Raw genomic sequence first — 16,290 nt, 5'->3', positions numbered from 1 at the left:
CGTCATCCCAATTGCTGACTCACAACCCTCCCCTTGCCCCCATTCGCACACCTTAAGGAGACCAACTCACCCCTCGACGATATGGGGACAAACTGTCAGGTCCCCTTTTCTCTCGTGAATTATTCTCATACTGAAATTAGAGAATTTCGAATCTGGTTCGGTTGGTACGAGTGCAAACTTTTTAAGTCAATTATGTTCGTTATTACGAACCATACGGACGAGAAAGGTACAATTATTTAAATTCGAAATTTGTCGGGGGAAACGATTCGAGACAATTTTTCAGCCATCTTGGTGTCTCAAATTTTTATCCAGTTAGAAACTTAGAACAACGAACAAAAAATAAACAACTTTCCATTCATTGGTGCTTGAACAAATATTGGAACTCGAATTAAAGAGTACATCCCAAAAAAGACGTACAAATATTTAACCGTTTGATCGAATAAATTGTTATACTGGTTTCGTTTGTCGCGTAATTATTTATTTATTTACGGGGTGATCTTTTTAGATTGCAAAGAAGAAAAAGGATTAGCCGTAAGAATGTATAACAAGGAACAATTGCAAACTTAAATCCAACAGCAGTGGAAAAGAAAACAATATATTTACAATATTTATTAACATACTTTAGAACAATGTTCGAGCAATTATTACCATCGTATAACACGGATGTGAGCTTCTTCTGAGGTATTCAATTTATAAATAAACAGTTCAATGTTTTCTTTTATTATTATTTCAACAAAATTTGACAGCAGTGGAAAAGAAAACAATACATTCACAATATTTATTAACATACTTTAGAACAATGTTCGAACAATTATTACCATCGTATAACACGGATGTGAGCTTCTTCTGAGGTATTCAATTTATAAATAAACAGTTCAATGTTTTCTTTTATTATTATTTCAACAAAATTTGACAGCAGTGGGAAAGAAAACAATACATTCACAATATTTATTAACATACTTTAGAACAATGTTCGAACAATTATTACCATCGTATAACACGGATGTGAGTTTCTTCTGAGGTATTCAATTTATAAATAAACAGTTCAATGTTTTCTTTTATTATTATTTCAACAAAATTTGACAACAGTGGGAAAGAAAACAATACATTCACAATATTTATTAACATACTTTAGAACAATGTTCGAGCAATTATTACCAACGTATACCATCGTATTCAATTTATAAGTAAACAGTTCAATGTTATTATTTCAATAAAATTTTATCGATTTCCGGTACACATATAACGCCACCTGTGTACATTTAACGTCACGAGAGGAGATGATTCTGACACAGTATTAAACACTGTGTGTGTATGTTGATCCCCCACTCGTCTTGCTGTGACGTCAAACGTACACAGACGGAGACATTTACCACGAAGGACCATTTACCTGATCTTCCTCTCGTCGTAGACTAAATATTCTCGTAAAGAGTGTTCTACTTCCCTTTACGAAACAAAGAACATTATTCAAATTACGATATCAGATTCGTGGTAATTTTGAAAATTCGATTGCAAGGCACTCGATTTGAATAATTAAATATAACGTGATTCGGTCTATTAATTTCGTTCGAATATAATTTCGTTCGAATCTGTCGCTGTTGACGCGGCTTCCCGAATGAATACAAGACGAACGAACGGTTTCTGCAAGGTGAATATCGTGTACCTATACAAAAACCGAAAGTACGCGCTATGGGAAACATTTAAGTGGCTGAACGCGAGAAGCGAACATCGTGGCTGGTTCTCGGTAAAATTCCATTGCGATCGTTTGGAGGAGCTGAACTCTCGATAATTATTCCCTTTGTAATTCTGAACCAGAATCGTGTAATTTTTGGAAGGAGGTAACATTGATCGAAAATCGAGGAAGATTGAAATCGATACAAGAGGGACCGTAGCAAAGAAAAATGAGGTAAGAAATAAGAAAATATTGTTACGAGGATCGTGACAAATATGGAATAATGATTTACGGTAATTTAAACGTAACTTTCGAATAATTAAGTAATACGATTGTAAATTTAATCGTTTAATTTTGCCTTGTCCTTTTCGACCATGAGACTTCGATAGCTGAAAACAAATATTGAAACGTTTGTGTTGAAAAGGACGGTTAAACTTTTGAAAGAGAAACGTTCTCGTTGGGTGAAGCAATGCTTTGATTTATTTAACGTGTACAGTTATTGTTGCAATTTACTTCGTATCGTTGAAAATGCATTTCATGGGATCTCGAATTGAAGTCGAAATCGTCGAAAAGTAATTTTTGAAAAACGTGGCCATTATTACGTACCGTGGCTAAATGTTTTATTAATTTATTATAAGAATTTTAGAATGTCTACTCTGCAAGAATAGTTATTAAAAAAGGTTTTTCAGGTAACAGTTTTTTCCATGAAAGTACTTCGAGAACAGATCCTTTTTCAAAGGGAGAGTATAATTACAAAATAAAAGTTTATCGTTTCTTTCGATCTCTGGTTATTATTTATGTATATTGACAGCTCGATTAAAGCTCAATTTGTATATTGAAAGCTCAAAAGGTAGTCTAGTCCTACTGTCTTCTCATTTATTAATTTTTATGCTCTAGATCAATTCCCCTCTTAAACTATACACTAGTACTATTCTGCTCTAATTTACTAATCTTCATGCTCTAGTCCTATTCTCTTTTCAAACTATAAACTGGCTCTATTCTTCTCTCATACTATAAACTAGCTCTATTTTCCTCTCATTTATTAATCTTTATGCTCTATTCCCTTCTCATACTATAAACTAGCTCTATTTTCCTCTCATACTATAAACTAGCTCTATTTTCCTCTCATACTATAAACTAGCTCTATTTTCCTCTCGTACTATAAACTAGCTCCATTCTCCTCTCATACTATAAATTAGCTCTATTCTCCTCTCATTTATTAATTTTTATGCTCTAGATCAATTCCCCTCTTAAACTATACACTAGTACTATTCTGCTCTAATTTACTAATCTTCATGCTCTAGTCCTATTCTCTTTTCAAACTATAAACTGGCTCTATTCTCCTCTCATACTATAAACTGGCTCTATTCTCCTCTCATACTATAAACTAGCTCTATTTTCCTCTCATTTATTAATCTTTATGCTCTAATCCTATTCCCTTCTCATACTATAAACTAGCTCTATTTTCCTCTCGAACTATAAACTAGCTCCATTCTCCTCTCATACTATAAACTAGCTCTATTCTCCTCTCATACTATAAACTAGCTCCATTCTCCTTTCATACTATAAACTAGCTCTATTTCCCTCTCGTACTATAAACTAGCTCCATTCTCCTCTCATACTATAAACCAGCTCTATTCTCCTCTCATTTATTAATCTTTATGCTCTAGTCCTACTCCCCTCTTGAACAACACTCTAGTCCCATTCTCCTCTCATTTATTAATCTGTATTTTAATAATCTTCGGACCTTCAGGTATTATTCATCCTGTTTTGTCTCTCTCCAAAGCTAAAGCTACGTTTCTTCAACGAAGTACAACCAATATGTTCGCAAACAGTTGCAGGAGACCTCCAGCAAAAAAGTCAACCAAGAAGTCGACCAGGAAGTCGACATCTTATGGTAAGGGTTGCTGCTGCGATTCTTCGGACAGTAGCGGTAGCAGTTCGTCCTACACATCGGATTCCGACTCGGATTCCAGTAGCTACGGTTTCTGCGACAGCTGGGACACCACTTCGCGAAGGAAGAGCAAGAGCAAGGGAAAAGGGCGAAGCACACAATCGACGAAGACAGCCAAGTCGAACAAAACGACGAAAACTACGAAGCCAAGCAAAACTTCGCGCAATGCAAAAACCACGAAGAAGAAGTTGTCTCGCAGGACGAGTGAGTTTTTATTCGTGTCAATTCCTTCGAACTTGAACCGTGCTCGGTACACGTGTACCCATGCAGTCAGTGGCTACAATACAGTCACCGAATTGTCCTACCAAAGGCAAATATTACGAAAATATATTCATTCCGGTTACTTATTACTAAAAATATTAAATTGTTCGGAAAGTCGTTTCGTTTTCTTTCGGTGAAAATGAAACACGATTTTCTTCGAGTGTATAAACATTTTATTAAATTATATTCTTCAGTCGTTTCTATCTTCTATCAATCCAATGTTAATTATATTCTTAATTTTATTATATTCTCCATTTTGGAAAACGAAATAACTTTAGTAACTGCAATAGTAATGCATAGGAAAACATTGCATGGGGAAGAATTTGTCAACGAGATGATATATGAGAATATTAAAATTTCGCTTCATTTTAAATAGTAAATATCGAATAAACTTAGCAGAGAATTAGAGATTACACGAAGATCTCTCGAGAATAATAAAGATTGTTCTTTTATATGCTTCTGACAAGTAGTTTGATTAAAAAATTGATAAATAGGCTCTTGGAGCCTATATTGTTCTATTTGTATCATCTTCAAAGTATCATTGACTTTACTGCTGTGATACAACCGAGAAATATATTGTTACACGTTTGTACCAGTTGCAAAAATATTATTGGGGATATTTATCTGACTTTTTGACTACGGAACGTTTAAATGGCTATGAAACGTTATTTATATTTTTTTCAGGACGCTACTCGTCGTCATCGTGCAACTGTTCCGACTGTAATTGCGCAGATTCGTGTAGCAGCAGTGGCTACAGTTGCGGTGGTTGTCCACCACGTCGTAAAACGAAGGCTTAATTAAATCGTGTCCCGCCGATCATTGATATTCCCACTCGTTGATCGAGCCATTCGTACGATAAATTAGATACTAAGATATTTATATATCACTTTTAATCTTGCAATTCTATTTATACTTTGATAACTTGATTCGTTTACTTTCATTATTATTCACTTGAACGGTTTTATTCTATAACTTGTACATTTCAAACGTTTTATATTTCTTTTTTACACTACGATCTCTATCGATAGATTTAGCTTTAAGGATGTGTACCATGTAAAAGAACGCTTGTAATTTCCATAAAAAAAAAAAAAATTGTAATGCATTACGTTAACAATAAAGATGCCTATCCGCGCGAAACACTCCAAACTTTTAATTCTTAATTTTTAAATTACGATAAGTTATCAATAATATCGAGTTACAGTCCTGTTCTTTTAAAAATGAACGACTATTTATCCCCTTACTCGTTGAATAAAATTATAATTTCTGTTATGAAATAAACTATTTCGTAACGAATAAAAATTGAAACTTTAGAATTTAATTAATCGTTGCGCAGCTGGTTTTATTCGTCGTTTTTTAATCGATAAAGGTTCTGTTCATCTCTGCTTTTCAGCAGGCTGCAATCTGCTGCACTTGAATGATGCACTTTTGCCTGGAATTGGGTGCATTGTCAGCAGAGTGGACAATAATTTAAATAATTCTGTTTTGGGTAAACAAAGATCGGTCGATTCAGTTACTAGGTTAAGAAATAACACTTTTTGCGAGAATTTTTAACATCTTTTGAAGTTAAAGACGAATTACTCGTTAAATTTTTAATCTAATTTAATAACAACCACTCAAATACAGAAGAACTTCATCTCCACGAGTATACTAAAATTTACAAGAAATCGATATTAATATTCACGAGTCGTAACTCACGAGTGTAAGAAATTTTAAAAAATCGATGCACCAAGCTTTAACAATTCCAAGGTACAGTTTTTTTTTAAATATATTCATTACAGTGACTGTTTACGATAATTTCTTTTTTCACTCGAGAGTTGAAAATGAATAAATATTTTGCACAACCTTATACTCTTTTACTCGTTGCAAAGTTACTTCAAATCATTTTGAAACAATATGTATTTAAGATTGCGACATTGTTAATCAGCAGCAGATAAATATCAATTGTATTCAATTTATCTGAAAATCGATTCGTCGTTTGCAAACAGAAATTTAATAACTTCTTGACGTAACACTTTTTGTCGTATAACTTGTCGAGCGTATCGTACAATTGTTATTTATATAAATTGTTCAAGATACTGAATTTCGTAATTGTACATTCCTGGGACACGTCGATCGCTCGCAAGAGTATTTTATTATTTTAAAACACGAAACGATTGTTTTCGAAATTATTTAAAGAAATAAGATTGGAGATGGCGAATCGTGTATACATGTAAACATCTTGTAAAAACACAACACTTTCGCGACCGATGATAAGCCGAGTGCCTTTGGCGTCATGTGTCCTACCTCGATCGAGACAGACGATAGTAATTTACTGTGTTTACGCAGTTATCGCTATTACAAGAGGCGTCTTCGCGACTCTAAAGTTTGATCGTACAAAAACTAAATGCTCATCGTGCAATAAATAATTCGTCACAGGTATATTTCCCCTGTTACCGATTACACCTAATTGAACATTCCTGTTCCTAATCTATTGCATACTAGGTGGCTTGGATTATCGACCTCGAAACGAGAAATTACTATACTTACGAGTTATTAATGATTCAGGAATCACTAATGTTCACGAGACAGCGATATTTATCTATTAAATAACCGGTAATTTTATTTTTCGATCTCGAAACGAGACTCTTTTATATTTAAAAATTACCAACATTAACAAATTACTACTACTAATAATAATAATGATAATAGTTAACGGATATAAGTCCTGTGAAATTTAGCGTTAAGTACACAGAAATAAATATATCAATACAAAATAATAACAATAATAATAATATTAATAGTACTTTATTAACCAATACAAGTCTTATGACATTTAGCGTTAAAGTACACAAAAGTAAATATATCAATACATAATAATAACCCCAATAATAATAATATTAATAGTACTTTATTAACCAATATAAGTCTTATGAAATTTAGCGTTAAAGTACACAGAAATAAATATATCAATACAAAATAATAACCCCAATAATAATAATATCAATAGTACTTTATTAACCAATATAAATCTTATGAAATTTAACGTTAAAGTACACAGAAATAAATATATCAATACAAAATAATAACAATAATAATAATATTAATAGTACTTTATTAACCAATATAAGTCTTATGAAATTTAGCGTTAAAGTACACAGAAATAAATATATCAATACAAAATAATAAACCCCAATAATAATAATATTAATAGTAATTTATTAACCAATATAAGTCTTATGAAATTTAGCGTTAAAGTACACAGAAATAAATATATAAATACAAAATAATAATAATAGTATTTTATCAATCAATATAAGTCCTGTGAAACCTAAAATAAATATAAGAGCATGGAAGCAAATAAAAAAAGTAAAAAATAAAATTAATAATAATGTTATTAACGTATTAAATTTCATAAGTCCTATGAAATTTAGTATGAAGGTATACAAAGGCAAATATGTAAGTAGAAAATACAGCAAGAATTAGTATTTAACCCGATTCTGTAATGCAGCCAAGAGCTTCTAAAGGATAACATTTGTCCATGAGAAAAGTCAATATTGTCACAGTGATCGTTCGCCAACGTGCATAGTCTATCGGTGCAATTACTCGCACCTAAAGATGTTCGATAAGGAACAATATAGGAGAGCTTGTTAGCCCTGAACGATTTCTTTGGCGTATAAAACTCGAGTCGACGTGAGATGTTATACTATATTTAAAACGAGCTGTCGCCTCAGCTGAATCGCAGTTGGTATTGTCACCGGACTATTTAGACTACGGACAATTATAATCATGTACAACGTAAACAGAAGCGTTTGAGTGTGACGTCACTGTTGGACAGTGCTCCACGTAGATATCTACATCAATTGACAGGGGTAGGTCAAGTGTACCAAAAATATAAATTTCACTTGAAAAATGAACCTCTCGTATAATTGTTCAACACTGTCCTCTTGTGTGTCAGTTGGATGATTTTTAAGTGAATTATTAAAATTAATAATTAAAATAATTAAAATTATTATTATCAAAATTTAAAAAACTAGTTTTAGGATTTCTTTTGCGACGATAAATTTCACAATTATTAGAAGGTAACTCAGTGTGTTTAATATTATCTATGAGCCAAGTCTCGATGAAAATAATAACGTTACTGACAATGATGGAGCATGAAGCAGCTCATTGGAGCGTGGATAATTTCGTTGAGATTGCAAACATTCTGATAGTAGATTATATGGTGAATAATTAGTTTTTTCGTGTTTAGGAGTAGCGTTCACGTCCAATATTTATCTAGTATACAATCGATGATCCTGATTTTCTACCTTGAAACGAGACATTGTTGTTTTCACGAGTTGTCAATATTTACAAATTAATGATACTGGCGAAGTAAGTATGTTTATTTAATTCTTCTAACACAGCTATCTCTTCTTCAGCTGATGTCGGTCTCGTAGAATCTTTTATCTCAATTTGGTAACTTTCAAGTGAGTTTTTAATAACAATACTCCACCGTCACGACTGAAAAAGTTAATCTTGGCTAGTCTGTTTTGCAAATTGTCGAGTGTAGCTCGACATCACATTTCTTACACCAACTCCAATGTGGAGTTAGACTCGACGTTATAAACACGATTTAAATGAAAAAATTAATGAAAAATATATTCATTACACACACTGTTCAAGTGTGTTTTCATTCCTCTGTTTTCATCTATTTTGTAAATCAATTGAGGACTTGTTCACAGGTAAAGAAAAAGTTAAGGAGTGCAAAGGGTAAACACTAAACCTAATTAGTTGTCTATTTCGATAATTATCCACGAATATTGCAGACAAAGACACCAAGCCAATTATTAATTGACACCTCGAGTCTGCCTACGATATTCGTGGGCAATTATTAAAATAGACAACTTAATGGTACTCGTGAATTAATTTGACACCTATATTAATTAATTAAATCACAATATTCCACGAATATTGTAAGCAAATGCATAACAATATCTTCACGAATATTGTAAGCAAAGGTATAACAATATCTCCACGAATATTGTAAGCAAAATGAATAATTAATTAATCTTAAAAACAAATTCGAAACAGTTCAAATCACCCCCCCTTGGTAATTCTAGTATTAAAACCTATCTTCGAAACATTCACAAGAAATGTACCCCAATATTTGTAAAAACTTTCAATTAATCGTTCCAGTCGTTAGCAATCTTCTAAAATAATATACCAAGTGTATAAAACGATAAATATAATAATATACTAATAATATACAACGAGTAATAATATACTAATATACTAATATACTAATATACTAATATACTAATATACTAATATACTAATATACTAATATATATATATATATATATATATATATATTACTCGTTGTATATTATTAGTATATTATTATATTTATCGTTTTATACACTTGGTATATTATTTTAGAAGATTGCTAACGACTGGAACGATTAATTGAAAGTTTTTACAAATATTGGGGTACATTTCTACTAATAATATCCGGGGTATATTATTATGGGGTACATTTAACTAATAATATATATCGAGTGTTTCTACTTTTCGCGTAACAATTTCAAGAAAAATAAATATTCAAATATGAGATACTGTCACGACTTCAGATTCAGTGTGGTTCCCCACACGAGGTCAAACTCTGTCTTCCCGTTTTCTCGGTGAACTCATCGACTCGTAGGTTCAATCGACACGATCGATACGGTCGTTTCATACGGAACGAACGACACGGAATCCGATTACGTAACGATGAAGGAGCGAACTGAACCGTGAGGCTGATGCACCATCTTCCTGTGGATCGCCACGACACGCTGGTATTTAGATAAGATTATCCACCGATGGAACGTTGCACACGGCAAACCTGTTGTCGACTCAGCATCCAGGGATTCTATCGCTACCTGTGAGCTGTCTCTGATACGGCTGTTGCGATTAGCTCGAATGAAATATTCCTTAATCGTTGAGCGAACGCGTGGTGGGGGTCTAAGTAGACCCACGCCGGTGTAGATCGCTTGTTTTTCGATGGAATCGGAGGAAATTAAGCACAAGGAGACGATTACTTTGTAGTCGACCAACGGTATTCGTTTGTAATTAAAAATGATAAAGCGAAGGCTGATCGCGGATAAGTTTCGTGTTTGAAAATAACTAAGCGACTGGGGATTGCAGTTTTATTTCATTTTAAGGTTACTTCGACCTTAAAAGGTCATTAGCTAGTAGGGTTATTATTTACGTTTATGTTTAAATTACGAAATTATTGGGTAGGTTTGGTCGATCAGTAAGATGCTTCAGAATGATTGATGTATCTATTAATATGGTGAATTATCGAATTTTAATGACTGCACTGTCGTTGGGAAAATATGAAAATGTGCAAATGGAGGTAGATCTGGACTTATCTGGATTTGAATAATTTTTAAGGGTCTTTTGTTTTCTTTTGAAATTTTGAAAGGTATAAAAACTAAGTGAGAAGAATGTGTGCGTGTATAATAAGTTGTTCAATAAGTTTTGTCGTTCGGTAAAACTTATTAGCAAGTACAGTTAGTTTTAACAAATAAGTTTTATCGAAGCACAAAATTTATTGAGGAATCTAGTAAATTGTACGCATCCAATTCTTTGGTTAGAATAAATATTAAATGGTGAATGAAGTTAGAAAAAGAAAAAATATGTATAGTATTTACACGAGGCACACCATTTTTTAATCATGACACAAAATTTTCTTTCATGCTTCTTAGAAGTTATATTAAACAATCGGTAAAAAAGGAACTCTTGCAGGCAAGAGTTCTTGTTACTTTTTAGTTAAACTTTGTTAGTTTTATGCTAGATTCATCTTTAGGTAAAAATTACCTCAGTAGATATTTGTAATTAATTTTTCCTCACAAGCAAGTAACAATTTTACATAAAAAGAAAGAATTCTACGAAAGAAAGAAAGAAAAAAGGGCCCTCTTTCATGTAGATTCACCCCTGTGTAAGAATTACCTTAGTGTACAATTTGTACAATAAATAACAATTTTGCACAACAACAAAAAAAGAAAGAAAATAGAAGAGAGGAAGAGAAGGGGGCCTCTTTAATGTAGATCCACCCCTGTGTACAAATTACTTTATTGTACATCTGCAATTAATTTTTCCTTACAAATAAATAATAATTTTGCATAACAAAAGAAAAGAAAGAAAATAGAAGAGAGGAAGAGAAGGTGGTTTCTTTCATGTAGATCTACTCCTGTATAAAAATTACTCTAATGTACATCTGCAATCAATTTTTCCTCACAAATAAATAACAATTTTGCATAACAAAAAGAAAAAGAATAAAATGAAAAAGAGGAAGAGAAGGGGGCCTTTTTCATGCTAGATTCACCCCTGTATAAGAATTACCTTAATATATATTTGTAATCAATTTTTCCTCACAAATAAATAACAATTTTGCATAACAAAAAGAAAAAGAATAAAATGAAAAAGAGGAAGAGAAGGGGGCCTTTTTCATGCTAGATTCACCCCTGTATAAGAATTACCTTAATATATATTTCTAATCAATTTTTCCTCACAAATAAATAACAATTTTGCAAAACAAAAAAAAAAGAGAAAGAAAAAAAAGAGAGAAGAAGAAAAGGACCTCTTTCATACTAGATCCACCCGTGCTTAAGAATTACCTCAATGTATATTGTCAATCAATTTTTCCTCATAAATAAATAACAATTTTGCAGAAAAAAAAGAATGCTACTAAAGAAAAACAAAGAAAAAAAGCGGCCCTTTTACATTAGATCGACGCCTGCGCAAGAATTACCTCGATGTACATTTGCAATCAATTTTTCCTAACAAATAAATAACAATTTTGCAGCAAAAAAAGAATGCTACTAAAGAAAAACAAAGAAAAAAAGCGCCCCTTTTACATTAAATCGACGCCTGCGTAAGAATTACCTCGATGCACATTTGCAATTAATTCTTCCTCGCAAATAAACAACAATTTTGCGCGACAAAAAAAAAAGAAAGAAAAGAGTAACGCGAAACAGAGAAACACAACGAAAGAGATAAAGAGAATGCCCCCCTGCCCCCCACCCCCTCTCAAAGGAAATAATAACGTAGAAAAGAGCGAGTTTGCGGAACCAGTCACGTGCGACCATGCAACGTGCCAGCTGTACTTAGGTTCACGGCCTGCCTCTACCTTGCCACTGCAACCAGGAGTTGTTGTGACATAATAGGCTCTCACCGGTTCGCCAGCTACGCCGCGTTCGCTTAAATCCAGCAACGAGGAAAATCGCGTCGGCTGCTGAATTCGCTTGACCCTTTTCGTGTTTCCGTCTTTTCACCTCTCGAGCGTGGAGAAACGTTTTCGCGGCAAAGCGACGCGGCCGACATCTCGATGCGTTTCACAGCCCCGTACACGCTGCATCTACGCGAGAAATGCCCGCACATGTGCTTCGCCACGTCTACGAAAGCACTCCCCTGACCTACTGTGCGAGTTGTCAGTTTGCGTTTCCCCCACCACCCGAGAGCTTCTTGCTTTACAATTGAATTATTCGAGGGAACGGAGGGGAAATTGTTGGAAAATAACACAACTCGTGTGTGTAACCTTCTAACGATTTTGTAATTTTTAAAATTTTGCGAAACCATCGGTTCGTTGAAAAGTATTTTGCGTAATCATCGTCGAAGATTACTAAAATGTAAGAGAAACTCGGCCGTTTGTAACGTTGAGAATTTTAATTTCGTAACCGAGAATTGAGCAACAATCGACTACGTTTTGATGGTTACTGTACTTGATTATTGGCAGAAATAATAATAATTATATTCGTCGCGGGGATTAATCTGACGATCTTGCACAACATTTGCAATCTGAAATTTGTTAATGAGTAATCTACAATCATTTGAACGATTACCACATGGTCGTATGCAACGAAACCGAATGTAGAGGGAAATTTACTGTTGATATTAAACGTTTCTTCGAAGCGACGAGGGCACAGTGGACACTTGTAAACTTTGTTATTTAAAATAAATGACTGCTTCGATCATATGCGAGAATATAATTATTACGTGACGAATGATTACTGAATTAATCATGACTCTCGATTTAAACGATTTTGATTGCCTCTATTTATCGTTAATCAGTGATTACTGATTATTAGGTAATCAGTAAGCATGATTAATACCATGATTCTTCATTAATCATAAACATCGATCGTTAATTGAAATACATTCCGATCGACTCTGTTGTAACTGGATTTATGAGATTTATCGTAGGTACAAGATTTATCGAAGAGTTGACGAAAATGTTTCCAAAAATCATGAGACTCGATTATTAACAAAACAAAGAATACAAATGTTTTTTAAAAATTCTTTGAAACATTAACGTTTTCTATGCAGCTGATAGTTCTCAGATGTTCGTAATAATAGAGTCATCGCTGGCTGAAACATGATGTTACATTAATCACAATCATCGATCGTTAATCGGATTATGTTTGCCCAACTCTGTCGTAACTGGATTTACTAGATTTATCGGGTTGTTGTGCAAGCCTTGTCGAAGAGTCAACAACAATGTTTTCAGGAATCACAACACCTGATCAATAGAGACGAAGAATACAATCTTTTGTGGTCATTTTTCCATAATTCAAAAATTCAAATGACAACGATTTTTTGGTTGATAGATCCCCCATTGTCCAAAAGTTTTCTGAAACGTTACAATTTTCCATGCAACTGGTAATTTCCAGATGTTTACCCTACTAACAAAAATGTTTTTGAAAATTTCCTGGAACGTTACAATTTTCCATACAACTGTTAATTTTCCAGATGTTTACCCTACTAACAAAAATGTTTTTGAAAATTTCCTGGAACGTTACAATTTCCCATACAACTGTTAATTTCTAAATATTTTCCCCATTAATAAAAAATCTCCTGCAAATTTTCTGAAAAGTTACAATTTTCCATGCAACTGTTAATTTCTAAATATTTTCCCCATTTATCAAAAATCTCCTGCAAATTTTCTGAAAAGTTACAATTTTCCATGCAACTGTTAATTTATAAATATTTTCCCCATTAATAAAAAATCTCCTGCAAATTTTCTGAAAAGTTACAATTTTCCATGCAACTGTTAATTTATAAATATTTTCCCCATTTAGCAAAAATCTCCTGTAAATTTTCTGAAAAGTTACAATTTTCCATGCAACTGTTAATTTCTAAATATTTTCCCCATTAATAAAAAATCTTCTGCAAATTTTCTGAAAAGTTACAATTTTCCATGCAACTATCAATTTCCAGATATCCCCCCCCCCCCCTACTCTCTCCATTAACCAAGTGTCCAGAAAAATGTTCCCAACAATCGTGACACTCGATCGTTATTAAACCCGGGAATACGAGTACCATGATTTCTTTTTTTTTTTTTTTTAAATTCCTCCTTCGGAGTAGAACGTTACAGTTTTCCACGTGACTGATAATTTCCAGATGTTCGCAATAACCGATCTCCATTCGCCGTACGAAACGTCCACACGTTCTCGTTCCATGCGCGACCTCACGGCACCAAGACAGGATGCATCGGGGACAGCGAATTAATTGTGGATTCGAGCGCACAGATGAATACTTCGCGTCTTGTAATTTACCGTTAACGACAATTTAGCTCGTTGCACCGGGTTACAACACGCTCGAGCAGCTGCGTTGGGCAAGATAATTCTGTTAAAGGTCTCCGTCCAGTCACATTGTTCGGAATCTAGGTGGGAGTAGTTATGGTTAGATAATGGCAATCCTTCTAGCATACAATTAGCGTCTTAGTTACGATACCATTATCTATCGTTTCTCCTCGACGCGTTCCCTGGCTGTATACGCGACAACGCGTGTCTGCACCAGTCCTGATTAAGGGGGGCCACCCTGACGAGTCAAAAGAAATAGAATTTTTTTTTTCTCTCACTTTCTAAAAGTTTCAAGCGTGTAGAACATTACGTCTGAAAGATATTTCCATATTTCCATGTTCAAACATTTAGCGAAGTTGCAGCGATAAATAAACTCGTTTTACGTTTCTCTAGAAACTATATTTTTGAATCTGGTCGATAGGAAATCTCCGGAGTTACACATCCGATTTACTTCAAATTTTGTAGAGGTATTCCGTATGGGGTATTTTACAATGTAGCGTACGATTTTTTAAATATGTTAAGTATTTAATTTTTTATAAAGATTTAAAATCGTGTTCAACCGAATCGAATTCAAACTTTGATCATTTGTACAATTGTTAAAATTTTCGAAAAATCGTAAGCTGCATTTTGGATACTAGTCTCTGGTTTATGAATTGACAACATTTTTTTATTTCAAACATCTGGGTTCGTGTCAACTGTGTCAGCCAACAAACAATGTTTCACCAGAAGGGGTTTGGGGAATAGAGCATAACTTCGCCATTTTGTACAATTTTTACTTCCGTAAAATTGTAAAACGAAGCTGGAGGTTATATTTATATTCTCCGAAAAATACTAGATTTTTCATTCGGTAACAACTTAGAAAAAAATTCGCAAAGTTTATCCAATTTTTGACGTTTCGGAGTGTCCCCCTTGATAAGCTTTGGCCGTAAATTGCGACGATTTCACAAACCGTGAACTCGTACCGATTCTCGTTTCTCAATTTTTCTCCGCGCGGGGGAAAAAAACTCGAATAATCGACGACGATGGACGTCGACGAGAATAACGTGGAATTTTTAAAAATGGAGAACGAGCCGCTAAAACAGGAAACTGCACGACCCTTGTCAATGGATCCAAAAGTGATCTTCACGTGTACAGTCATCGTGGCCTCCGCGGTCGACAGGGTCTGTCGTTACGAGGTTGCGCGACTACGTAAGAACAATTCCATTTTCAGAGATATCGGCCAGCGTAACGTGACCGGAGGCCACGTGGTGGCGAGCACGTGTACGGGACGCGAGACTGTTATTACGTAAGTGCGGCGCGGACCGAGCCGACCCGAACCGCGCCGAACTCCGCCGAACTGCGCCGAACCCCACGTACTGCGCTCGCGGTTCTTGTAGTATGTATTTTCTATTATTTCCAATTCTTCCTCGTGACTCGTAGCGTAATCTGTCTGCGCGGAGAGGGGAGAAGTGTAATCAGACCACGCTGAATTATGTTTTTATGCTTATAAGTTACAGTGACTGGTCAAATTATTATACGTGCGCTTAATTCGTAGCAATGTACGTATTAAGTAAAACTTACTACTATTCCATAACTACTACAAGAAAAAAAAAAAAAAAATATATATATATATATTTATTTATATGTCGATATTTGGTACGCCATCTTTTCTTTAAAATACTTCTCCGCATATTTTAATATTTTTTCGACAGTTTTATTATATTTCCGAGTCGTGATTCTGTAATCTTCTCGGTCAATTGTTTATTGTATATGGAAGCAAAGGATGGTGTGATTAAATATTCATATGTGTAAAGTTTCTTAATAAAATATATATCTATATATAA

At 34.0% G+C, this 16,290-nt stretch overlaps 1 protein-coding gene and 1 long non-coding RNA gene across 2 annotated transcripts in view; one reads left to right on the top strand and one right to left on the bottom strand.

Annotated features, from left to right (window-relative positions):
- LOC143147465 (uncharacterized) overlaps positions 1–16,290 on the bottom strand; it is a 436,849-nt gene that overhangs the window by 7,144 nt on the left and 413,415 nt on the right. The gene's annotated exons all lie outside the window — the stretch shown is intronic.
- LOC143147075 (uncharacterized) lies at positions 1,433–5,027 on the top strand. The gene is made up of 4 exons (XM_076311946.1): positions 1,433–1,744; positions 1,816–1,906; positions 3,508–3,830; positions 4,572–5,027. Exons 2-4 carry the CDS (start codon positions 1,902–1,904, stop codon positions 4,682–4,684), a joined length of 441 nt encoding a protein of 146 aa, XP_076168061.1. The 5' UTR covers positions 1,433–1,744; positions 1,816–1,901; the 3' UTR covers positions 4,685–5,027.

The sequence above is a fragment of the Ptiloglossa arizonensis genome, chromosome 5, assembly GCF_051014685.1.
Source record: "Ptiloglossa arizonensis isolate GNS036 chromosome 5, iyPtiAriz1_principal, whole genome shotgun sequence".
NCBI classification, from domain to species: domain Eukaryota; kingdom Metazoa; phylum Arthropoda; class Insecta; order Hymenoptera; family Colletidae; genus Ptiloglossa; species Ptiloglossa arizonensis.
Note: the sequence above shows the minus strand (reverse complement) of the source record. Positions and strands in the feature narration are given on the sequence as shown.